Source organism: Crocuta crocuta, unplaced genomic scaffold, assembly GCF_008692635.1.
Source record: "Crocuta crocuta isolate KB4526 unplaced genomic scaffold, BGI_CrCroc_1.0 scaffold275, whole genome shotgun sequence".
NCBI classification, from domain to species: domain Eukaryota; kingdom Metazoa; phylum Chordata; class Mammalia; order Carnivora; family Hyaenidae; genus Crocuta; species Crocuta crocuta.
In genome coordinates, this window is record NW_027530497.1 from 558,024 (window position 1) to 582,780 (window position 24,757).

The 24,757-nt window shown below is 44.1% G+C and overlaps 1 protein-coding gene across 1 annotated transcript in view; it reads right to left on the reverse strand.

The window, feature by feature from the left end:
• Positions 1 to 20,967, reverse strand: part of REEP1 (receptor accessory protein 1) — a 57,018-nt gene extending 36,051 nt beyond the window's left edge. The window contains exons 1-4 of the mRNA XM_077766696.1: positions 20,836 to 20,967; positions 17,346 to 17,416; positions 15,956 to 16,028; positions 4,710 to 4,786 (exon numbers count right to left, since the gene is read on the reverse strand). Of these exons, the coding sequence (XP_077622822.1) occupies positions 4,710 to 4,786; positions 15,956 to 16,028; positions 17,346 to 17,416; positions 20,836 to 20,967 (353 nt within the window). The remainder of the gene's footprint in view (positions 1 to 4,709; positions 4,787 to 15,955; positions 16,029 to 17,345; positions 17,417 to 20,835) is intronic.
• Positions 20,968 to 24,757: the final 3,790 nt, after the last annotated feature.

Genomic DNA, 24,757 nt, shown 5'->3' on the forward strand with positions numbered 1-24,757 from the left:
ACACACAAAAGAGCTGAAAATACAGAGTAATTTCTGGCAAGTCAGTTCAGAGCCTTCAGCTCTCACACAGACCCCAAAATCAGCAGATCCACCTACTCTGCTTTCCTCATCCAGGTCCCTGGCCTGCCTTCTTCTGCCTCTGGCAGGCTCTTCCGGAATATTCCCTCAGCAACTCGAGGACACTGTCATGTCAAGATTGTTTAATGTTTCACAGCTGTCACAGATAAGAGGCTGAAGGAACAGAGGTGTGATTCTCCCACATTTGAACACTCTAGTGATTAACATTAGAGGAAATTTTATCTTGGAAACAAGTATTTGCCAACCCCAAGAGGAAAGCAAGCTCAGGCATCAACACAAGACACACACATAATCCCAAGGGATCTGTCACATGGCAGTGCTTTTGTTGTTTATGTAAAAGATGTGTTTTTTCAATAGGTAATGCATGAATATATAGTTTTAAAAATCCAAATATCCAGAAGAGCATACAACAAGGAATCTTCTTCCATTCCCAGACCTCTGTCCCTTTTCCAAAAGCAAAAACATTATCAGTAGTAAACTTCAGATGCCTAAGACATAACATCACGTGGGTATATATGACTCCTTTAACACCCCCCCATCCATACACATTAACATCCTATAATCCCCCCTCCCCCAATTAACAGTATACATTGGGAATTATCTCAAACTGCCCCTGGAATTATCATACCAGGCCCAGGCCCTTGTCAGGTATCGTAAGGGTCTCCCAGTTGAGCCCCTCAGACCCTGGGTTTCCCAGCCGCCTTGGGCTCACTTGGCTCTACCAATGAAATCGCGACCAACCAGGTCACTTTCCACTGGACCTCCACAGTCCCAAGCCTTCACCAAGAAGGGGAGAAGGACCCTGCTCATTCCTTAATGATTGACCCTTGAACTGTCCTGACCTCTAGGATGTACTTGCCTCCCCAGATACAGGTGCACAGCTCTGCGGTGTGTGTGAGAGGTACAGACTCCCACCCTTCAATGTTATACCTTCACACTCATGAGGGCCAACTGTCTTCTAAGAGGGCTGGACAAGTGATGGTATTGACAAAATACATGCAATTCATGTGTATAGAGAATTCCTGGAAGAAAACACAAGTAACTTTTAACAGGGGTGCCCCTGGGGAGAAGGACTGAAGGCCGGGGAGAGGAGGGACTCACTTTCTGGTGTACTGTTTCAATTTCATTTTGCCATGTGATGCTGTATTCTATAATTGTTAAAAAACTAAATGAAATCACCTATAGAAATTGTGAAGCAAGCCACCATCTACCTCTTCTGTGACCATATACAATTGCTGTTTACATCAAGATAGAAAGTTAAAAAGAAAGAAAAAAAAAAAAGAACTATGAAGAGAGAACTGGTCCAGGGGAGGGTGGAGAGAGAGGAGTGCGGAGGAGTGAGGAGTGAGGAGCAAGCTCCAATCCTGGAAGTGAACCAAAGTTAAAGATGCTCCCCAGGAATCCAGAACGTGCTTCCGGTAAAAACAGAAACTTCTCTCTCCTGCCCCCTCCCCCGTCCCCTCATTATAAAGAGCAGTCAGAGCTGCTGAGCTGGTGTCCACATCCCTGGAAGGGAAATAGGGCTCTGTTTGTCTGATCAGCCTGTTCTGCACCGTTCCCAGAGCAAGAGGGAGGAAAAATTGCGAAGATTTTGCCTAAAGACAACTATGACCCTTGATAGCTGGAGATTGGCAGAAAAAGAGAAGGCAGGGCTGAGAGCATGACTAGGCTGTAGGATAATGCAGGCAGAGAAGGTTCCCAACCTCTTCCCTGCATAAGCAGCACTAGGGGGAGGGGGGAGGCAGGAGATGGACAGCACCTTCACTTCCCACCTGGGCAGCTCCCGCTAAGGTGGGCCAGATAAGGCCTCCAGGTGGATCAGGAAGAAGGGGATTCTACCCATACCTGTGCACATGTGCCAAACACAGCAGGTATCAGAGGCCCTCCTGTGGTAGGCAGAATTTCAGTCCTATAATCTTCTTGTTCTGATGTTACTCCCACAAAATATGTTCCCTTAATATGGCAAAGGGGATTCTGAAGGTTTAACTGAGATTATTAATCAGCTGACTTTAAAACAGGGAAATTATACTGGGTTATTGGGGTAGGCCTAATTTAATAATATGATCCCTTAAAGCAAAAGCAGAGACCTTTCCCTGGCTGGTAGCAGAAGGCAGAGATTTGAAGCATGAAAAGGATTTGACATGCCTTTCTTGGCTTCAAAATGAAATAGGAGGTACATGTCGAGGAAATGGGGACCCCAGTCTTACAGCCACAAGGAACTGAATTCTACCAAACAATCAAAATGAGCCTGAAGCGGACTCTCCCCACAAGTCTCCAGATAAGAGCCCAGGCTGGCCCACACCGATTTTGGCCTTGTGAGTCCCTAAGCAGAGGGCTTAGTTGATTCTACCTGGACTTCTGACTCATAGAAACTGAAATAAGACATTTCTGTTGTTTTAAGCTCCTAAGTTTGTGACAATTTGTTACAGCAGCAATGGAAAGCTAATACACTTCCTAAAATCAAAATCAAATCAATTCCAGAAATAGTTGATAAGCACTTATTAGTATGAAACTCTAAAGTTCCTGGGCCATAGGTGAAAACAGTCCAGCTATCAGGGAGGGACACATGCATCATTAGACTGCACTTTCACTTAGCCAAAAGCAGTGAGACTGAAATGCTGACATCCCTGGGAAAGAACTTATAAGACTAACACTATCCCCCTTGAAGTTCCTGAGGAGGGACAGAAGGACAGAAGGAGGCCACCCAGCACGAGACACAGGACATTGTTAAGAGGGAAGACTGGAGGACATAAGGTGCTAGCCACGATGCTTAAATAACTACCCTGTCCTTCATTGGCTCTAGCCTGTTGTTCTCATCTCCATGGGACAGAGGAGCCTCCCCAATGCAGCTCTGCACAATACTGTGCCTGACTCACAGTGCCAGCCCCTGGACCTGGGGAAGATGAAAAATAGCTCGGCAGAGTTCCTTCTCCACTCCCAGAGACTTAGCCCCATTCTGAGTCTGTTATTTATCTGGGCGCAAGGCAGTTCAGGATGGCACAAACTTGTTAAATTCGGTAATCCACATTTATTCCCTACAGCTTGAGGCCACAATGGCTGAGACATCTATTTCTCACAGTGGAAGTGAGCCAGGATCCTTCGGGGGGAGAAACTACATACTAAGGTCATTAAGACCACTGATTCAAAACAGGATTCACAGGGGACGCCTGGGTGGCTCAGTCGGTTAAGCATCTGACTCTTGGTTTTGGTTCAGGTCATGATCTCACAGTTTGTAGGTTTGATTCCTGCATCAGGATCTGTGCTGTGTGAATTCTCTCTCTCTTTCTCTCTCTCTTTCTCTCTCTCTCTCTCTCTTTCTGCCCTTCTCCAGCTCATGCTCTTCTTCTCTCTCCCTCTCAAAAGTAAATAAATAAAATTAAAAAAAATAGGATTCACAGAAGTGGTGTTCAGGTCTGGTCCTTGGCCTGTCACATCCTGGAGGGTAAGTTCATACTGATCCTTTCTGGGTAAGGACTTTCTCCAAAATGGAACTATTTTTACTATTTTCTCTGATGATAATTGATCATGGCATAACATTCATGCAAAACAGCAAATATAAAACCAACCCCATGATTCCAAGTTGCAAAAATAACTCTGGCTAACTGATGAGTATTTCCAAACTACTTTTAGTATACATTTACATGTGTACAGAGAAATTCAAGTCCTTTAAATGTAAACAAGATACTATATATTACTCAGTCGCTTTCACCTAAGAAGATGCAGCATATCAATACATAGACCTAGCTTACAATTTTTACTTGCTCCATTGCTGTAATAGCTGTTTTGTTTAGTTTATAAGGGGAAATTTTTTTTTCCATCCAAAGGGGATTGATTAAATAAATTGTGGTCCATCCATACCATGAAATTCCATGTGGCCACTGAAAATATAGATCTAATTATGCTTATATGAAAGTATTTAAAAAATAAATTTAATAAGCAAAGTAAGAACTGTTACATACACTATGATATTATTGTTAAAAAAGAAAAATATTTAAATAAATATTTAAAAACCACATATAGCTGGAAGGGCGCCTGGGTGGCTCAGTCAGTTAAGTGCTCGACTTCAGCTCAAGTCATGATCTCGTAGTTCATGGGTTCGAGCCCCACATCAGGCTCTGTGCTGACAGCTCAGAGCCTGGAGCCTGCTTCAGATTCTGTGTCTCCCTCTCTCTGACTCTTCCCCTGCTCTCTCTCTCTCTCAAAAATAAATAAATATTTTTTAAAAAATTTAAGGTATATACAGCTAGAACTAGTAGCTATGGTGAGAGTGAATTGTGTTTGAGAGAAATTTAGTTTTATTAGTTAAGGGGAAACTTTTGTATACTGTTTTTTCCCCTTTTTTTTGACATCTGAATGCTTCTTTACCAACTCCATTAATTGAGGAACTCCTTATTTTGTCCATCATTATATCATTGTATTATAAGAAAAATATTGGCTCTTATAAGGTCATTGAATAAATGTTTACTTGAAGACTTTATAGATTAATTTCTTAAAAATATTGCAGTTAACATCCTGCACTTGCTTTTCTGTTCTGAAGTAAGGTTTGGGACTGCTTTTAGACGTTTCCCATCTCTCCACTGACACGAGGCAACATCTTCCCCTGAAAGGTCCCAATTCCTGGAGTAACTTACCAACAAAGGAAGATGTCGGTAAATGTCTCTGCTGTGGTGAAAAGTGCAAATATAATCCAGTACATCATCCATTTGACCTGTTGAAAGAGAAAGTGACAAAGCTAAGTAGAAAAGGTCAAGGCTAAATGGCTGGCTGCCCAACATCAAGAAGAAGAGGAAGAAGTGGACAATGAGGCACGTTCAAGCAGTGTATCCAGCATTTGTAACCCCTTCTCCCTATTCTTCCACAGCTCATGTCCAGTCTACTCCAGGTCTTGGGCCTGGAGGCAAACACACTTTTCCCACAACTGACCCAGGCTCCAGGTCAAAGTAGACTCTGGGTGACCTTCAGTGGCCCTCAGGTAAGCCAGGGGGAGCTGCGGACCAGGAGTGACTCAGGACTCAGTTAGGTCATTTTTTTCCAAGACTAACAACAGGTTAGTAAACTCTCCAGAGTTTGTACTGGGGAGACACACTTTGGAATGACCTTTAACCAGACCAGACTTTCTGGAATATAATGGTGGTCACTTAAGAATGCTTTCCTGTGGAAAAGTCTTACCACCCCTCACAGAAACTGGATCTTTTTTTAAAAATCTCTCCTACGTGAGCATCTCTGTCCATTTCAACTCTCTCCCCCTGTAGAGATCTTTGTCAACTGTCTCCTGAACTACCACAAGAATCTTCTAACTGCTTCCTTTGTCTCAGGGCTTCCCCCCCTCCCCAACCCAACCTATAAACAATCTCTATATTAATCTCCCAAAACCAAGAATTTATCAGACTACTCCCTAACTTAAAATCTTCCAGACTGCAGAATAAAGTCCAAATTCCTTAGTCTTCTCCTTCTAGTTTCTGGTCATGGTGGAGTAAGGTATTTGACTAGGCCTTTCCTGCCAACAATGCTAACAAACTCTAAACAAAATATTTAATTTTTTAAATGTTTACTTATTTTTGAGAGACACAGAGAGAGGGAGAGAGAAAGAGAGAGACAGAGAGAGAGGGAGAGAACAAGTGTAGAAGGGGCAGAGAATGAGGTGAACAGCATAAACCACGGAAGAAAAAACTCATAATTTGGACTTCATTAAAATTAAAAACTTCTTCTCTGCAAGACACTGTTAAGAGAATTAAAAGAGAAGCCACAGAATGGGAGAAAATATTTTCAGTACATATATCTGGTAAAAAAAACTCTTATCCAAAAATACAAAGAACTCTTAAATTCATAAAAATCTCATAAAAAATAAACAACCCAATTAAAAACTGGGCCAAACATCTGAACACCTCACCAAAAAAAGATATACAGATACATAGCAACTTATAAACAAAGCTTTTGTTATGAAACCTAATTTTTTCTTCTGTCACCACTTAACAAGACACTTATCCCAGAAGGAGAAGGGAGGATTCAATAATATTTTTCTTGAAAAATATAAATATTTTGAAGAGTCTATAGGAAAAAGTAGATATAATGAGTGAAGAGATGAGGGATTTCAAGAGAAAGAAACTCTTTTTAAAAAACCAAATGATACCCTAAAACTGAAAAACAGAATATTTGGAATTTTTAAAATTACTGAATGAAATTAAGAGCAGATTGGATGCAACAATCACAGAAAGCATCTGTGAACTTGAGGACAAGACAATAAAGTCAATAAGACAAAAGTCTAGATTAGAAAAAAACAGAGGCTCAATGCCTGTGGAATAGCATCAAGAAGTCTAACATATATGGAATAGGAATTTTCAGAGGAAAAAGAGAGTGGGACATAAAAATTATTTTAAAAAATAATGACTGAATTGTCCAGAATCAATCAAAAATAGCAAATCTACAGAACCAGGGAGCTCAGAAAACCTCAAACAAGATAAATACAAAGAAAACCACACCCAGGCACATCACAGTAAAATTGCTGAAAAAGAAAGAAAATCTTAAGAGAGGGGGGGAAGAAATACTACATACAGGGAACAACAACAGATGACTTTTCATTGGAAATTATGAATACCAGAAGAAATAAAATAACATATTTAAAGTGCTGAAAGAAGATAAATCAACCTAGAATTTTATAACCAGCAAAAATATATTTCAAAAATAAAGGCAGTTCTGGTGAATGCGCATTGTCTTTGTGATTCTGAAACATGTGGCTCAAGAGATTACTCAGAGGTCTTCTTTATTCAGAAAAACGACTGTCCCCTGGGAACCACTCTAGTTTAATCCATCAAAAGTAACTACTGTCTAAGAGACTACATGTTGTCAAGAGTACCTGCAGCAGAATAGGACCCTCAGTAGGGTACAAAGAAAGTCTTTCCAACTGTATGTTTCCAAGGCATGCTAGGGCCCAGGATCCAGGAATTCCCAACGGTGGTATCCAGATACACAACCAGGAGCCTGATTTCCCACTCTATTGTCTTTTTCTTCTTAACACTCAAACCATGCTCTAATATCTTCAGTTAAAAACAAAGGACAATGAGGGGCACCTGGGTAGCTCAGCTGATTAAGCATCTAACTCTTGATTTCAGCCCAGGTCATGATCTCACCATTCATGAGCTCCAGCCCTGCATCAGGCTCTGCCTGAGAGCGTGAGGGCACAGCCTGCTTGGGATTCTTTCTCTCCATCTCTCTCTGCCCCTTCCACACTGTCTCTCTCTTTTTTTCTCAATATAAATAAATAAACTTTAAAAAAAGGATGATGATAACAACAATAAAAAATCCCTTTCCTCGAAACAACCCTTAGCTATAAGCTTATCTAATGAGTCATCTATACTTGCAGTGTCTACTTCCTCATCCTCCATTTACTCAGTGCACTACATTCATTAAATTAATACTGCTCTCACTGGGGTTCCCACTTCAAGGGAGTGTAACTGACCCTTTTTCAGGTTTTTTTTTTTTCACTAAATTTGTTTGACTTTCAGATGGATACAAAACTATCATTTCCTGAAAAGCTTCCCCAACACAACTGTCCTGGTTTCCCTCTTGACTTTCTGGCTACTTCTCAGGTTCATCAGTCCCTTCACAAGGCTTTGTTCTAGACATTCTCTTCTAACTCTAGATAAGACATTCTCCCTGGGAAAACTCTGCATTCCTCACCTAACACAGCCAATCAGTCACCAAGGTCTGTCACTTCCTGTCTCTTATTTCTGTTGACTCTATCTTCTTCTCTCCATCCCTTTTGCCATTTGCTTCCTTTAGACCATGAACATCCCCTATCTAGACTAGAACTCCAGCCTTCTGCTTGGTCTCTAAACCTCTGACCTAATCTGACCTCTAATCTAATCTACCAATCTATCCTCCATATTATAGTCAGAATGATCTTAAATCCAAATTTGAGATTCTCCTTCCTACTTTAAAATCCTCATCAGTACCATATTGTTGTTAAAATAAAGCCCAAATCCCTTAAATTGGCTTACAAGTCCTTGCATGAATGAAACCCTCATAAAAAGCTCTCCTCCACACCAATTCTTTCTTGAAATTTTCACTCCAATTATAATGAACCTCTTTCAGTTCTCTGAACAGTGCATCTTCTTTTGCCTACAGATTTCAGCCCTGAGAGCTCAGCCTAAATTTCACTCTTTCAAGTAAGTGTCCAAAGTTTGGGTAAGTACCCTCTCCTTTCTTCCTCCCACACTGTCATACATGCTCCCTGTCATACACTTATCACTCTGCTTTGAAGTACCTATTTATTTCTGATTTTCTTACTAAATTGTAAGCTCCCTAAGAGTGGAGACAATTTATTCTTGTCTCATCACCATATCTCTAGTACCTAAAACCACTATTGGCACATAGTAGGTACTAAAGGCATATGTTTTGAATGACTCAATTAGAATGTTGGCTTTGTGAATGGGAAAGAAAGGATAGGTTTTGTTGGTTTGTTTGTTTTGAGAGAGAGAGGGTACAAGTGGTTGAGGGGCAGAGAGAGAGAGAGAGAGAGATTGAGAAAGAGAGGGGAAGACAGAGAGAAGCAGGGCTCACCCAAAGCAGGACTCAAGCTCACCCAATGTGGGGCTTGAACTCATGAACTGTGAGATAATGACCGGAGCTGAAGTCAGATGCTTAACTGACTAAGCCACCTCAGGTGCCCCAAGAAAGGATGGTTTTTACATGTTGAGGAATAATATACCTTGGGAAATACTGGTTTAGGTGGCTTTTTGAGGAGAAAAGTCCAAATCAGACAGCTTGCAAGGCAATAGATGTTCCTCATGAATGCCTGCTGAATGGATGGCTGGGCATACATAGGTGGAAAGGGGCTTACTAAAGCCAAGACATAGTATAATATGGAGCCACTCACACCAGCAAGAAAGCAAAGAAAGAGGCAATTTAGGGAGAAGGCTGGGCTCCATAATATTGAGGGGAGTCTGAGGGTTCAGGAGGACATTCAAGGAAAATGCCTAATGGGCTCCTGAAAAAGGATAAGACCAAATCTCAGAAGGGAGGTTGAAACTATGGACAAAGATGAGGGAGCCATGGCAAAGAGGAGGCTTGAAGTGTTAATCATGTGTTAACCTAACAAAGTTTCCATCATGTACTCCTTCACTTTAAATATTGCCATGCGGAAAGAAGGGTCTGAGAATGATTTACTGAGCAAGACTAACAGGGTAAATGGAATATGTGACTCAGAAATGGAAACCATAAATAAATTACTAGGAAATGGTTTTCCCCATCATGCCATGGAGAAACCAAATAATGGCTGTTTTTTCCAAGGTTTGAAGTAGAACTTGCCAAGTTTGAGGGATTCTATGTAATACTTATTATAAGATGGGGGAGGGGGCTGGGGAGGCAGCATCCAGAATAGAGAGAGGAAGCCATGGCTGATGTGAGAAGGAGTGTCCAGGAGCAATTTAGAAACAGAGAGTTGAAAGAGAGAGATTGGGAAGCCCCTCTCAACTGGTCAGGGGCAGGACCCAGGAGTGAGGAGATAGGAGAGGAGGTGAGACTCTAGACCATAGCAAGAGGGTGGGAGGCAGAGCCTAGACACTTCATAAATGACAGAGGCAAGCTGAGATCCCACAGCTCATCAGATCCTACCCCCACCTCCCCGCCCAAGGCTCCTGGCAGCCTTCAAAAGGCCTCCACCATGGGCTGGGGAGGTAGTAGGCTTAGTCACCACTTTCACCACACCTCACCTTTGGACCCTCCCCTACACCAGCCACACTAATATTTCTTGAGCCTTTCACACTCTCTTTCACATCCGAGCCTGCTTCAGCCTCCCAGAGAATTACCTATGCCTATGACTGAGAAAGGAAAAATACAAGTCTGGTTTACAGATCACTCTGTACCATCTGTTAGTGTGAGCTCACAGCAGACAGCTGTACAGGTGACCCAGAGAGAGTAGCAAAAGTGACAGTCCCCTGCAGGCAGAACTTTGAACAGCGCACTTAGCCTGGAAGGAGAAATGTCCTGAGGTGATGCCTTTACACTGTCACCAGGTATATTAAGTATATTTTCTTATTTTCTGTATTCCTGATTCTCTGACATCGGAAGCTTCACTGGCTGGGAAAAGGCTACCCCTCCCAGGACTAGCCAAACCTTAGAGATAGCAAAGGACTTGCCCCCGAGCACATCTTCCATATGCAAACTGACCAGTCCAGAGCCCATACTCCAAACTCCCTTTCATGGTGCTCTCACAACATGAAACATTCCCCAGCCCTAATCACTCCAGAACCAGCTGAAATTACTCCAACTAGCCAATCCTAAACCTGCTTCCACTGTCTAGCCTTGACTTTTCCACAGACACCACAATAAAGAGTGCTGCTCCCTCTGACTCCTGACAGACCCTGGTGTTCCCCCACATGGCCCTCCATGGCGTGCTGGGCCTCCTACTTCTGGGAAACGGTAAGAACTTCCCTTCATGACAGTCATTTCTATGTCCGCACGCCCTACCATACCTGACTGAAACAAATTCCAGGTACATTTTAAAACACCAGATAAGGACTGACTAAATCATGAGGTACCTGGCAGGTACAAGGCTGAGTGGCTAGTGTCGAAGTGGTTTGGGAATGATGTGAATCGGCCTACAGGATTTAGATATTTGTGGTTCCTGCTCATGCTCACCAAAAGGTCCCCATGGCAGAGGGTGCTTTTGGTAATCAAGTGGATGAGATGACCAGCCCCGTGGATGTCAGCCAGCCACTTTCCTCAGGGTGATAGTGCATGTTCAATGTGCTCACGAACCAGTGGCCATGCAGCAGTGACAGAGGTGGCAGATGGGCTTAGCGATGTGGAATCCTTCTCACCAAGGCTGCCCTGGGCACAACCACTGCTCAGAGACCAGGTTGCCAAGAGCAACACAAGCATCTCTATGGCGGTACCTTACCTCATGGCCTCAGTCAGCCCCCTGGGAGCCGGCTCATCATACAGGCATCTTCCCTCACAGAAAAGGCAGCAGAGTCCTTTTCTGGAACTCTCACTTACTCTGCATGTGGACTTGCTTTTCTCCCTGCCATGTTTCTGGCAGCCATGGAGTAAGCTGTGGACTCTGCATCCTTTTCATTTTAATGCATGCCACCCAAAACTCCTTGTAACCAAGGGCCTTTTAGAGCAAACTCCAAGACTGTTAATAGGGTGATGTTTTGGAAGTCTCTGAGCTTAGCATGCATCTCCCGTCCCACCCCCCCATTGCTCTGAGGCAGCTGGCCTTAACTTGTGTGGCAACAGGAAGAGAGTTCAGGAAGAGAACCAGGTGGGAGTGAGCATTCTGTGTGGTTGATGCGCTGCCCAGGAAGATGCAGTTTCTTCCATGAACTACTAACCCACACATGCTTCTGAAGCTTAGCCTGATTCTAAAGGTTCAGGGACCAAGGAAATGATAGTGGTGTTTCTTATGATTGAGACTATTGCCAGCTCCTTGCAGCTCAATTTGTGGCTCATGGACCAACACCACTGGCATCACATACGAGCTTAATAGAGATACAGAATCTCAGGACACCCCAGACCTAACGGATCAGCATCTGCATTTTAGTAAAACCCTCTGTTCATTCTATATGCACATTGAACTTTGAGAATCACGGGTCTAACGGATTCACAATATTTTTGCTTTTCGCCCTTAAACCTCTGAGATCTGCTTCTTAAATCTTACAGAAACTGAGGGATGGCTGCTTTCACTGAGGATACCAAATGATTCCAATGAAGTGAAAGCAGAAACAATACTGTTACCTGGCCATTTCAGGTCGGCGATGCCCCTAGGAAATAGACAGTAAAGGGACTCATGGGCTTTGATGGGTGACTGATCCTGATTATCAAGGGGAACCAGAGTTGCCGCTAAACAATATGGCAGGAAGGAGGGTGCATGGGAGTTAAGGATCCTCTGGGGGAATCTGAGTGTGATCACTCATGTAAGCGAGTACAGCCTTGTTCAGGGGTAAATGTCAGTGGATCATCACCACAACCTTATAGAGGCAAGATTACTGAGGCCTCAGATTCTCCAAGAATGAAGATTTAGGCTGCACCCTTGGATAAGGAACCCCACCTACTAATGCTCTAACTAAAGACAAAGGGTACATGAATTAAATGGTAGAAAAGGGAAGTAATAGGAAAAACTGTGAAAGATTTTGGAATGGGTGTTCTGTAGAATGCTAGATGCTATCCACAGCACCTTTTGAATTATCTTGATTCTACACATGTCTTGTTTTTCAGTATCTTTGAACTATGTTAAAATGTTATAGGGACACCTGGGTGGCTCAGTTGGTTAAGTGTCTGACTTCAGCTCAGGTTGTGCTCTCACAGTTTGTGGATTTGAGCCCTGCATTGGGCTTTGTGCTGACTCAGAGCCTGGAACTTGCTTCAAATTCTGTGTCTCCCTCTCTCTGCCCCTCCCTCACTCACACTCTGTGTCTCTCTCTATCAAAAATAAACATAAAACAATCTTTTTAAATTTAAAACGTTGTAAGTTATATAAAACTGACTGTAATGCAAATGATTTTGTCCACAGAGGTAAACTATTCCCCACAAATCAGCTAAATATCTATTAACAAATTCATTTAATCATTCCTGACTGCTTATATGCATCTGTTCTTTGGAGTCTCCTTTGAACTGTTTTTATTTTTTTAACACCTTACTGGTTCCCTTATTAATTAATGAGTTAAGTAAAACTTTCAACATGTGTCAACTTTACTTTGTACAAGAGCATGAACTTGCCCTTTAAAAATTATCTTTTAGCAAAATACAGAAGTACCAGCTATGAACTCATGACTACTTCCATGACTAAGGACTATAGCCTCTATCCATATTTTCTTCCTTTCTGTGTTATGTATAGACTTAAATATTTTAACTAGTTTTATTTTTATGTATTCTCTTTCTCTCCCTAATATAGTATGTGGGCTATGTCAGTGAACCATCCATTTTTAGAGTGCTTCACACTAGGGTCATACCCCGAGGAGGAGAGGACTTTGCCAGAAATATTGGATCTGGTGGTGGACTCAGGTAAAAAAAAAATCTGGATTTGCCAATACATAAATTAGATAGTATTCTTGTTGGAAAGCTTTTTTTAAGCCAAACTATGGGCAAAGGAGTGAATGTGGGTGTTGAGCAGCCAAAGAGGTAACTGACATGGAGATATACATTTGTTTTTTCTACCTACATCCAATGCCTTCTAATTTGGGGAGAGTTTCCCAGTACGAGGATGTTCGTGGGAGGCAAGGCCTGTTACATAGGCTTAGAAAAATCAAACACTTGCATTTAGGATTTTGAATCTTCAGGGAATGTTCCAAAGGTACAGAGAGCTGGCAGCCAGTGTCCCAGGTGGTGACATTGGCAGCAGCTTCCTACCCAGAGCCTTTCCTGTGACGTGAGGTTGGCTGGCACCAAGAGGCTGTCATCTCCGTGAGATGTGACTATGGAAGAACAGTCAGAGATGCTACTCGCAGGCTCTGAAGATGGGGGCACGGGCACGAGCCAAGGAACACATCCAGCTTCTAGGAACTGGAAAAGACAAGGAAATGGATTCTCCCCTAGAGTCTCCAGAAGGAAGGTAGCCCTGCTTGATTTAACCTATGACACTTCTGACCTCTAGAACTGGGAGACAATACCTTTATGTTGGTTTAAGGCACTAAGTTCATGGTAATTTGTTACAGTGGCAATAAAAAACTAGTACAGTAGGCTATTGTAACATCCCAGGGAAGACGAAGAGAACCACATTTAAGAGAGTGGCAGTACAGGAGGAGAGACCTGGCTGAAGGATCATTAGGGGGATAGAGAAGAAGATATGTGTACAGGTTTGGGTGGTGAGGAGGAAGTGGAAGTTGAAGGCAATTCCAGGTTTTTTTCTTGGACAAATGGGCTTAGTGGTCAAAAGGAAGAAAAGAGGTGAGTGCAATGGTGAGTGTGAATGTGTGTGAGGGTGCATGTGAGAGCAAGTGTGAGAGTGAGTGAGACAGAGTGTATAAGTGTGTATGTGAGAGTGTGAGAGTGTGTGTGAGTGTGTATGGGGTGTAAGCAAGAGAACGTGTGACAGAGTAAGAGTACATGAGAGTGCAAGAACATGTTGGGGAGCATGTGTATGTGTGAGTGTGAGAGTGAGTGTGTGAGTGCATGTGTAGGGTGTGGGAGATGTGTGTGGGAGATGTGTGTGGGTGTGTGAGAGAACATGTTAGGGAGTGTGTGAGTGAGAGATTGTGTGAGAATGTGTGTGAAAGAGCATGTGAGTGTGTGAGTGAGAGTGTGTGAGAGCACAAGAGAGCATGTGAGAGTGTTTATGGGTGTGTGACTGTGTGTGAGTGTGAGAGCACATGAGCATGTGTGAAAGCATATGAAACTATGTGTGAGAGTGCATGCAAAAGTGAGGGGTGTGAGAAGTGTGTGGGGGCGTTGAGTGAGAGAACATGTGTGACAGTGTGTGAGAATTGTGAAAGTGTGTGTGAGAGAGCATGCGAGAGTGTGGGGGGGTAAGAGGTATGCATGGGTGTGTAAGAGTGAGAGAACATGTTTGAGAGCACGTGAGAGCGCGTGTGAGAGCACATGAGAGTGCGGGAACACGCTGGGGAGCATGTAAGTGTGTGTGAGAGTACACGTGAGAGCAAGTGAGAGGGAGTGAGAGTGTGAGAGCGTGTGAACGAGTGCAGGGAAAGCAGGCAAGTGTCTCCTCATACTACTCGGCCCCTCTCTTCCGATTCCATTTTTACCAAGAAACCTTCTAATCTTAACTCCCAAGCTTTCCCTACTGGGAAAAGCTCGTGCTTACCAGCCAACACAAACAGCTGCTCTGCTCGTTGGTGATATTTTTCACTCCAAATTAATGAATTGCCATTTTAGTCATAAACCAGGCTCCTGTGAGTTTGGTCAGAGCAAAAACAATTTACCAGCATCTGATCTCTCCCAGATGAGCTGACAGAATTGAGTTTCTGCCCCTGCAAAGTAGAGGATCAGACCCTGAACCACGGTGACCCTGATTATGCCTCCTTACCCAGCACAGCTTCCCTGCATCCTAGGCTGAAAGGGGTCGAGAGAGAGAGACAGAAAGAGAGACAGAGACAAAGAGACACCTTGGGAAAGGCTACCTCATGTTTTATGCCTATGCCAAGCCAATCCTGAATCATGAGGTTCTGTGCTTTTAACCTACTATTTATAGTTCACACTCCAAGACTCCTTCAAATTTACCAGGGACCCAGTCTCCAGAGAACACACCCCTATTTGGACCCCCTGCTTTGTAGCAGATCCAAGCCCAGGCAAGCAGTTCTGGGAAACTGAGGGAACAAGGCGGGGTGGGCAGGGGAGGGGGGTGAGTCCTGGTTGCAGTTAATCTGGAGGTGCTGATTTAATCACAAGGTCATTCTGGAAAATCTGAGAAAGAAAGTGACTTTCAAATACGCTTTATTTCTTTACCTGTGCCACATTTCCAAAATGACATCTGAGTAAAAGAGGTAGAACAAAGACTCGTTGTCTCTCCCAACACTAGGGCCCGGGATTGTTGACATCCATCCCTCCGATTAGGAAACCAAGGCTCTGGGAAGTCAGGCTTCCTGTTCTGCACTGCATTAATCAGATGGCAGCACCAGGACTTCAGACTCTTGATGCCCAAGTCCACATCCTTTGTACTTTGCCCTGGGCTTCTGTGCTACCGTGGAATGGGGTACCCTTTCCTCATCACCCACCCCATGTAGGGCTTTGTGGATCAGGGGTGGTTTGACGATTCTCCTGCCTAGAGGTGCCACCCAGCAATAATACGGTCCTCCGACCTGTAAGTATTCTGCTTCCCTTCTCAGTGCCCGCACCAAGGAGGCCACCCTGCTTCTCCCCATGCTTCACACCCAGCTTCCCCACAACCATCAGGCCCCCGCCAATAATAAGTGCTACTTACATATTCTTTAATGTCCTTCGACTTCACAGCCTTGTAGGAATAATATGCAGGGTAAAGGGTGCCAAATATAAGCCTGGAGGGAAGAGAGAGAGAGAGAGAAAAAAAAGAGAAATGTCATTTTCATTCATCCTCTTTGACGGAAAAGGTCTGTCCACAATGCCAAAAACAGTTCTCCATGCTCCAGAAAATGCTGCTGTGAGGCTTGATCTAGTTTTATGAATGCCCTAAAGGTTCCTTCCCCGAGCTGGGGTGAGCTTAGGAACTTCTGTCTTCTGTTACAGCTGCACACCCACCTCCCTTCAGTCTGTGATCTGGCAACATAAAAGAGTGATCCAGGGTTATGGAGGCCAAAATTGGGGGTGAGAGTGGGGGTGGGAAGTCAAGGTGAGCAGCCACAACCCCTGAAATTAAAGGTCAAACTTTCCTCTCCTGCTAAGCCCCACTGATGTTCTATAAAGCTCACCCACACCTTGGGCATCCTTCTCCAAAAAAATCTTTTCATTTAAAGTTACTTCAAATTTCACTCCCCTCACACTTGATTCCCACATCCTGCAGCTAAAATCAGTCTTTTCAAATCAAGCCTCCTCTTTCCCGATACACACATCCCACCCTGCATTAACCTGCTTCTCACTTCTCTTAAGAAGAAGGAGAAATGAGACCAGCACAACTGCTTGGGTATCAGCTCCTACTGACCCATGCCCAGGGCTGCAGGGGGCCATTAAACAATTTGACTCTCACCCCTGCCCCTGAGGACCTGCACAGCACAGCTCCACCGGCTCTCATTCTCTCCACCTTGCACCATCCCCCACTCAAAGCCTTTGCCTGTGCTATTGTCGCTTTCTGGAATCTTCCCTTTCCCCTCTTTGCTGGTTAATGGTGTTCATACATCAGATCCCAGCTCCATCATGACCTCCTCATGGAAGACATCTGGCCTTATCGACTAGGTCAAATCTCCTACTACATGATGGACACAACATCAAAATGCTCTTTTCCTACAATTTGTGACCCTTCGACAACATCTCCCAGTCGAACTATAAGTGCCTGCAGACCACACAGTGAATCTGTTTTGTTCAACAATGTGTTCGCAGCACTTCAATGGCTCTCAATGGATATTTTCAAATGAATGAATGGACGGAACGGTAGCGCTGAGTTTGATCCTTTCATCTGGCAGATGCAGTCACCTCCAAGTGTCAATTCAGGTGTAAGCTAATTGGGAACAGAGGCACTCTGTCCCAGGCCCCACAGGAGCCAACACCTTCTCTAACCACCCCCAGATAGAGCTTCTAGGGTCCCTGTGAGGAGACACCACACTCAGGAAGCCCAAAGTCATAGCTTCCTCATCATATATTTAGAGTCCATACAAAGAAATTCCAGTCCAGATTCAACGTACCAAGCAGGGGTCAGTTTTACCATAAGCTGTGTGGCCAGGTAACACCTTGACATTTGACATTCATCAGGTTTCTGGGGAAAAATGGAAAGTGAGTGGAACTGAGTCCATTTCTGAGGCTAAAAGAGAAAGGGTTTTGTAACCTTGACTCACAAGGGCCTTGCACTAGGTGCTTTATAGGCATCACCTCAGGCCTCAGACTGCCTTGATTTAAAAAACAAAACAAAAAACAAAAAAGCCCACCTCTTTTATAGACTGAATACCAACATGGAGCAGGCAGTCACTTGCTTGTCTCAGGTTGTGGGACCATCAGGAGTAAATCAGGGGCTAGGATCCAGCCAGGTTGGCCTCCTCCAAACCTGGCTTCTCACCACCACTGCCTACTGCTCTGGAGAGCTGGGCCATCTCTTGGAAGGCAGAATTATGTGTGGGGAGCAAGGGAAGCCAGCAAAGGGGGATGGAAGGGTAGTCTGAAAGGAAGGGGAAAATGAAGGACTGGGATGGGAGGAAAGGAATTTTAAGAAAGAGAAAGAAGGTAGCAGTGTCAAAGGCACTGGGCAGGCCAAGGGGGACATCTCTTGGGGGAGCCCACTGGGTTCAGTCATGAGCCAGCTTGGTGAGGGAGGTCTCCCCAGCCAACCCCCTCCAAGCATTCTCAGATGTCAGGGAGTCTTACTTTCTTGTGGGGTCTTTCTTGACCTTGCCATCATACCCCACACCCAAGATTAGGTTCCTTTCCCTGTTCCCTGCTGTCAGAACTCTGGATGTTCACCTTTCTTAGCCCTTATCCAAACCACCTGTAATGGTTTGTTCAATGTCTGTCTCCCCTAAAAGACTCATGCTTCCCCACACCCAGGATGGTATCTCTCTCATTCATAATGCCCCCCNCTGGCAGGTGCTCAGTAAGTACGTATTCACTGTGTGAAGTTTCAGAGAGTGGCGAAGTGAAAGCCAGAGCCATCCAGGGGACACTCGTGACCTTGGGATTGAGGTCTCAGCATCAGGGGGAAAGCCAGACGGCACCAGGCTGATTCAGCAAAGCCTCGGGCACAGGGCCATGGGTTCCGGAGAAATAAACACACGACTCCTTTGGCACAGATGCCCTGGTTATTAGCCACATCTGCCAGGATGGTTTCCAGCCTTGAGGCAGTGTGTGAGCTGCAGAAAAGACAGAGGTGGAAAATGCATCCTGACCCAGGGCCAGCTGACTGATTTGCTCTTCTGTGAACCCCAGCAAGTAGAGCGTGACACTGACACCATCTGAGTGGTCACAGAAACAGAAAGCCTCAAGGGTGCCCAGACAAGATAGGCTGTGCTCTGCCTGCTGGACCCCTGATGTGACGTGGTGGCCAGTGTTCCCCTGGATGCCACCCCACCCCATGTTTGATGGCACAGGGACCACAAGACAAATTTGTTTTTCAACCTCTAAAAGCTCAATTATGCCGGCAGGTAAGGGAACACATCCAGCACTTCACTGATCAGGGAAAGGAGAATGGGATTAAAACAGCAAGTTCTGAGATGCCTGGGTGGCTCAGTGGGTTAAGCATCCAACTCGATTTTGGCTGAGGTCATAATCTTACGGTTCGTGAGTTTGATTCCTGTGTTGGCTGTCAGCACAGAGCCTGCTTAGGATCCTCTCTCCCTCTCTCTCTCTGCCCTTCCCCTCACTTGCTTTCCCTCTCTCTTAAAATAAATACATAAATTTTTTAAAAATTATTTTAAAAATGGCAACCTCTCCCAAATCTGTTCTGGAGAAAAGAAATAACAAGCGAAGCAGATCCAAGCCAAAGGGTTTTGGCACTTAATGTCCATTCAGATCAAGTCCCTTCTCCAGCACAACCCCCCCACCCGGCTTCCTCCCCAGCCTCAGCCTCCGGACAGACGTCACAGCCAGCAGCTGTATGCTCACTTGTTCCCAGTCTGTGCCTTGCTGCCCGCATCTCAGTGCGTGACCTTTTCACAACTCCACACCTCTTTTCCTGATAAAGTCCAACTAATCCTTTAAGACCCATCTCAAAAAAGCCACTTCTTCTGTGTATCTTTGGTCACTTGTCTCTCAGAGTCTTCTTGGCGCTCTATTATAGCCTCTATGCTGTAACAGAATAATAATACTGATAAATCATTAACAGTAATGATATTAATATAATTAATATTAATGCCAGGTGCTGCTCTACAGGCTGTACACATTCTCTCACTTCATCCTCTCAACACCGGTTTGGGTCAAGAATTCTCACTACTCCATTTTAAAGACAAGGACGCTTGTCTCCTTAGGGAGATGGAACAGCCAGGAGCAGAGGTGGGATGCGGGCCCAGGCAGCCTGACAATGGGGCCTGCCTTATTTCTTCTATCAGGCTTGCCTGTGCTGGCTGGGTCGTCTCCCCATCCAGACCATGCAGTTCTGATTAGTGGGGTTCTTACTGTCTGGCGTAGCCCCTGCCCAAATGGGTACTTGATAAATGTCTGTTGAGTGAATAAAAATCAAAGAATTGCAGTCTCACTCCAAGGAGCTTAACCCACTTGACAGATTTATATAACTCTCCCCACAAGGTCAGGAGCAAAGCAGTAAAATACTTAGGAGGATTTAAAGTCCTCAGGTGCTCAAGGCTGGCCTCAGCAGAGGGAAGGTGGGGGGCTTGAGCGCCTCCCTCTGGAGAGGAGACCAGGCTCTGGCTAACTCCCTCCTCCCTGTTATTACTGAACAGACCTCACACTGCACCCGACAGCCTCAGAGCCCTGCACCTACCCTGCCTTCTCGCAGCTGTCATTTACTGCTACCCTGAAGCCTCTACCCTTAACTGACTGGCTCCATTTATCTGCCTGACTCATTTCTCCTATCTCTGCCTTTCATTCTTTCTCTTGCTCTAAGTTAAGGGCCTTCATCCAGGGGCTGCCTCCCTCACCACTTCCACAGCTGTAGTATCTAGAAGGGACCACGAGTCTCATCTCCTAAGGCAATGTTTCCCTACCAGAGGTGATTTAGTTTCCCCAGACATCTGGACAGTGTCTGGAAATACTCTGTCACAGTGAGAGAGTGCTACTGGCATCTAGTGGGTGGAAGCCAGGGATGCTACAATGCAAAGGATACCCCTCCCCCCCAACAAATAATTATCCAGTCCAAAAAGTCAAAAGGGCCAAAGTGGAGAAACCCTGGTCCAGTGTGCTGTTTCCTAGTCCTTTGCCATGGATTCTTCACTCAGTCGTCAAGGACAATCTGCCCTGAGTTTTGTTTGTTTTGTTTTGTTTTTAATGCCCAGATTGGGGGTGAGGGGGGGAGCCCAGCATCCCAGGCAAGACAGCAGATGCTCAAATAGGAAGGGGCTACCCAAAGTGGCCAAGACCACATACCTATTCCATTGGTCAGGGTCAGGGAAAACACAACTCTGAAGCTACTTATCAACTTCCTGGAGCTCTGGCCAAGAGAACAGAGATATTGCTCACATGAATAAATCATAACTATGATGCCATTTACAGTTACCAAGGAGGAGCGCTTACCATTCCCGATGCCTGCAGGAGAGCAGCCGCCGGTCTGGAGCTCAAGTACAAGCTGTGGGACAGGCGGTTGCTAACCTTGGCCAAGACTTCTCCAAACCACAAAACAGTATTTTCTATAGTCCTCTCAGACATCCTAGTATTGGACTAACATTTCCCAATCCCAAATTATGTTGAAAATTTTAAAAAATCAACGGTAAGAATGTTTCTTTTTAAAATTAATTTTTTAGGGGCGCCTGGGTGGCTTAGTTGGTTAAGCGTCCGACTTTCGCTTAGGTCATGATCTCGCGGTTCGTGGGTTCGAGCCCCGCGTCGGGCTCTGTGCTGACTGCCAGCTCAGAGCNTTTTAATGTAAGAAACATAACAGGCCCACTGTATGGTTGTTCATATTACGATAAAACAAATTGAATTTAAGGAATAGTATACCACACACAGGCTTCTGGAATGCTGAATTTCTGGACCTGGGCAGTAGTTATGCAGAGTTCTGCTTTGCAATTACAAATGTATATGAAACTGTACATGTATGTTCTATGCACTTTTTTGTATGTGAATGTTATATTTTATACATTTTAAAAGCGGTGTCCCATATCCAAAAAAATGGATTTGCACAAAAGGTCTTCCAAATCATGAAGGTACAGTGTTTCTTTTGCACATCAAAAGGCTATCAAATATTTTTAATATTTATTCATTTTTTGAGAGAGAGAGACAGAGACAGAATCTGAAGCAGGCTCCAGGCTCTGACTTGTCAGCACAGCACCCAAGGTGGGGCTCAAACTCACCAACTGCATGATCATGACCTGAGCCAAAGTCCATAGCTTAACCGATTGAGCCACCCAGGCGCCCTGCTATTAAATTTTACATTGATTACATTTTGTGCTTTCTGTTCTCAATAAAATAAAAATATATAATTTCTAATTGTTGTTCTCTGAAGGTTTTTTCTAAAAGCATATGAATCAATTTTTATTACTCTCTATGAGAATTAATCCCCAAGACCATTTTTGCTGTCTATGCTAAGAGAAGGATGCTCCTTGGTTTTTGAGTTCCTATTGGCATTCCAATAAGTATACCATAATTTTTAATATGAAAAAACTTTAAAATATGGCATATATTTGAAGTTTCCTATACATTCTTTCCTGATATGTTCCACTCTCTCTCCCCCCAAAATAACGACTATCCTGAACTTGTAGATTTACTCAGGAAGAAGCACACCATCTTTATGTTATCATGTTTTCTCTTTTTGAACATTATCTTTTCCATCTACTCATGTTTTCTTTAACATCTTTTCATGACATGTTATACATTTTTCCATAAAGACCTTGGATATGTTTTATTTACTCCTAAGCTCTTCAGGGATTTTAGTGGTATTGTGAATTTTTTTAAAAAATATTTTTATTTATTTCTAAGAGAGAGAGAGAGACAGCGTGAGCAGGGGAGGATCAGAGAGAGAGGGAGATACAGACTCTGAAATAGGCTCCAGGCTCTGAGCTGGCAGTCAGCACAGAGCCCGACACGGGGCTCAAACCCACGAACCGCGAGATCATGACCTAAGCGAAAGTTGGACGCCTAACCGACTAAGCCACCCAGGTACCCCAGTGGTATTGTGAATTTTTAAGTTAGATTTTCTATTGGTTACTAATGGCATACATGAATGTTAATGATTTTCCACACTGATCTCAGAACCACTCATCCTGCTGCAATCAAAAGCACTTGGAGTCTCAAATGCATTACATTATATGAAAGAAGTCAGACTCAGGAGTCAACATGCTGGAGGATTCCATTTACATGTTATTCTGAAAAAGGGAAATTTATAGAGACAAAAAAATAGATCAGTGGTTGTTGGGGCTAAGGGTGGGAGGGACTGACTACAAAGGAGAGTAAAGGAATTTAGGGAAATGATGAAACCACCCTGCATGTTGATTGTGGTGGTGGTTACATTTATCTAAAGTTAGAATTCAAACTCATTATTAAAAGAAAAATCACACTAAAAAGAGTGACTTTTACTAATTATATCTCAATAAACAAGACCTTTAAAAAAAGCATGTGGACAAAATTCACACTCTTAAGTGTGAGTGTAAGTGTATGTGTGTGCTCCCAAAATGGATAAAGCCAACTGATGCCTCCAAGCTCTGAGATAGTTTCCTGACAGCAGAGGGTCCGTATGTAATGAAACAAGGACTTGCAAAAGCCATAATGCACCTCCAGGGACTGTTAATACTCTAGCCCTGAAAGATGCACCCTGGCCCTGGGTTCTAAACACAACTGGGCCAGCCTGATCTCTACCATGCTGTTGCAGGGAACATGGTCACTCACAGTGGTTATCCACAAGCTTATCTGGGCAGAGTTGCTCAGGCTAGGCACTCAGGGTTCTCATGGCACAGTAAACCACCTGGAATGTGGTTGCCATGGGGCCCAACCCTTGGGCCTCTGCTTCTCCTTACCCATTGTGACCTTCTAAAAGGATAGAGGAGAAACTATGAAAACAGCAGAACTGACCCATTGTGCATTTCGACTCCTTGGCAGTTAGATGATTAAGATGTATAAGCAACTATTTACTTATTAAATGCCCATTCTGTGCCAAGAACTGTGCAAACCTCATTATAAGCATTATTACTTTAATCTTATATAACCCTACAAGACAAGTGTTATCGTTTTCCTTGTACTGCAGATGGGGAACCTGGGATTTAGTGAAATCAAGTAACTGAGTTTAACATTAGTTAGGGGAGGAGGCCAAACTCGAACCCAGGTCTATCTGACTCCACTGCCCAGGATTTGCTGCTTTATTAACTTGCCTGCAACGTGCGGCTCAGAGTCTGCTGTGATCCCTGAATTAATGAGGACCAAAGAGAGAGAGAGAGAGAATGTTGCCTGCTTTCTTGCCTAAGACAATTCAACACTGGCCCTGTGCTATATACTTATTAACACAGGTGACAGTGTAGCTACAGGGTTCCAAATGCACAAACTTTTCACACAAACGAGGTTCTCTCCCTCACCCTCTGCCAAGATCAGAACACAAACAAACTCGTCTTTTGCACCAGGCCATGTGATTCTGCTGCCCTCTCTTCGCAGTCTTTCTTTCCTGGTGTGTTCCATGCTCCTCCTCCTCTGCAGACTTGGAACTAACACACACAAAACTCCTCCTGGGGTTATGCCCCTCACGCATGAACATCTCATTTGCTTATTTGTTCATTTGATCCACACCACAACTGTCTGAGATCATTGGGGTTACTTTCCCAGTGCGCATGAAAATGAAACAATGAAAACCACGGAACAATGAAAACCTGAGGCTTACAGTGGTTCAAGGGTCTGCCAAAGGCCTCCCATTCCAACCAGATGCAAACCCAGGCCTCCTGCCTCCAAGTCCACAACCATTGTCTGGCCCACACCACCTCTCTTAGTACAGAGAGAGGGGCTTTTATTGCTTACTTAGAGCTGTCTGTAATTGGTGTGATAAAAACCCTGATTTAGATTGGATTACAGAAATACTCCCAAACCCAATTTAGAAAAGCACAAAACGGAACAAACATTCTGCAAATTTTCAATTCATGCTGTTAAGCTTGAAACTCGGCAATCCAACCCACTCAAATCCTGCTCAAGTATCAGTCTGGATATTTTTTTAAGTCTAAATTGTAGACATTTCTATTCTTAAGTAATCTAGAGGCTGAGTTTTGGCATCCAACCTGAAACTGAATGCAGCTCCATCACTGACTACCTGTGGGACTGTGGACGTGTTTCTTTCCTTCTTTTTTCTTTCTTTCTTTAAGAAATTTTATGAGGAAGCTAAATTTTTTTAATGTTTTATTTATTTTTGAGAGAGAGAGATAGAGACGGTGTGAGCAGGGGAAGGACAGAGAGAGGGAGACACAGAATCTGAAGCAGGCTCCAGGCTCTGGGTTAGCTGTCAGCACAGAGCCCGATGCGGGGCTCG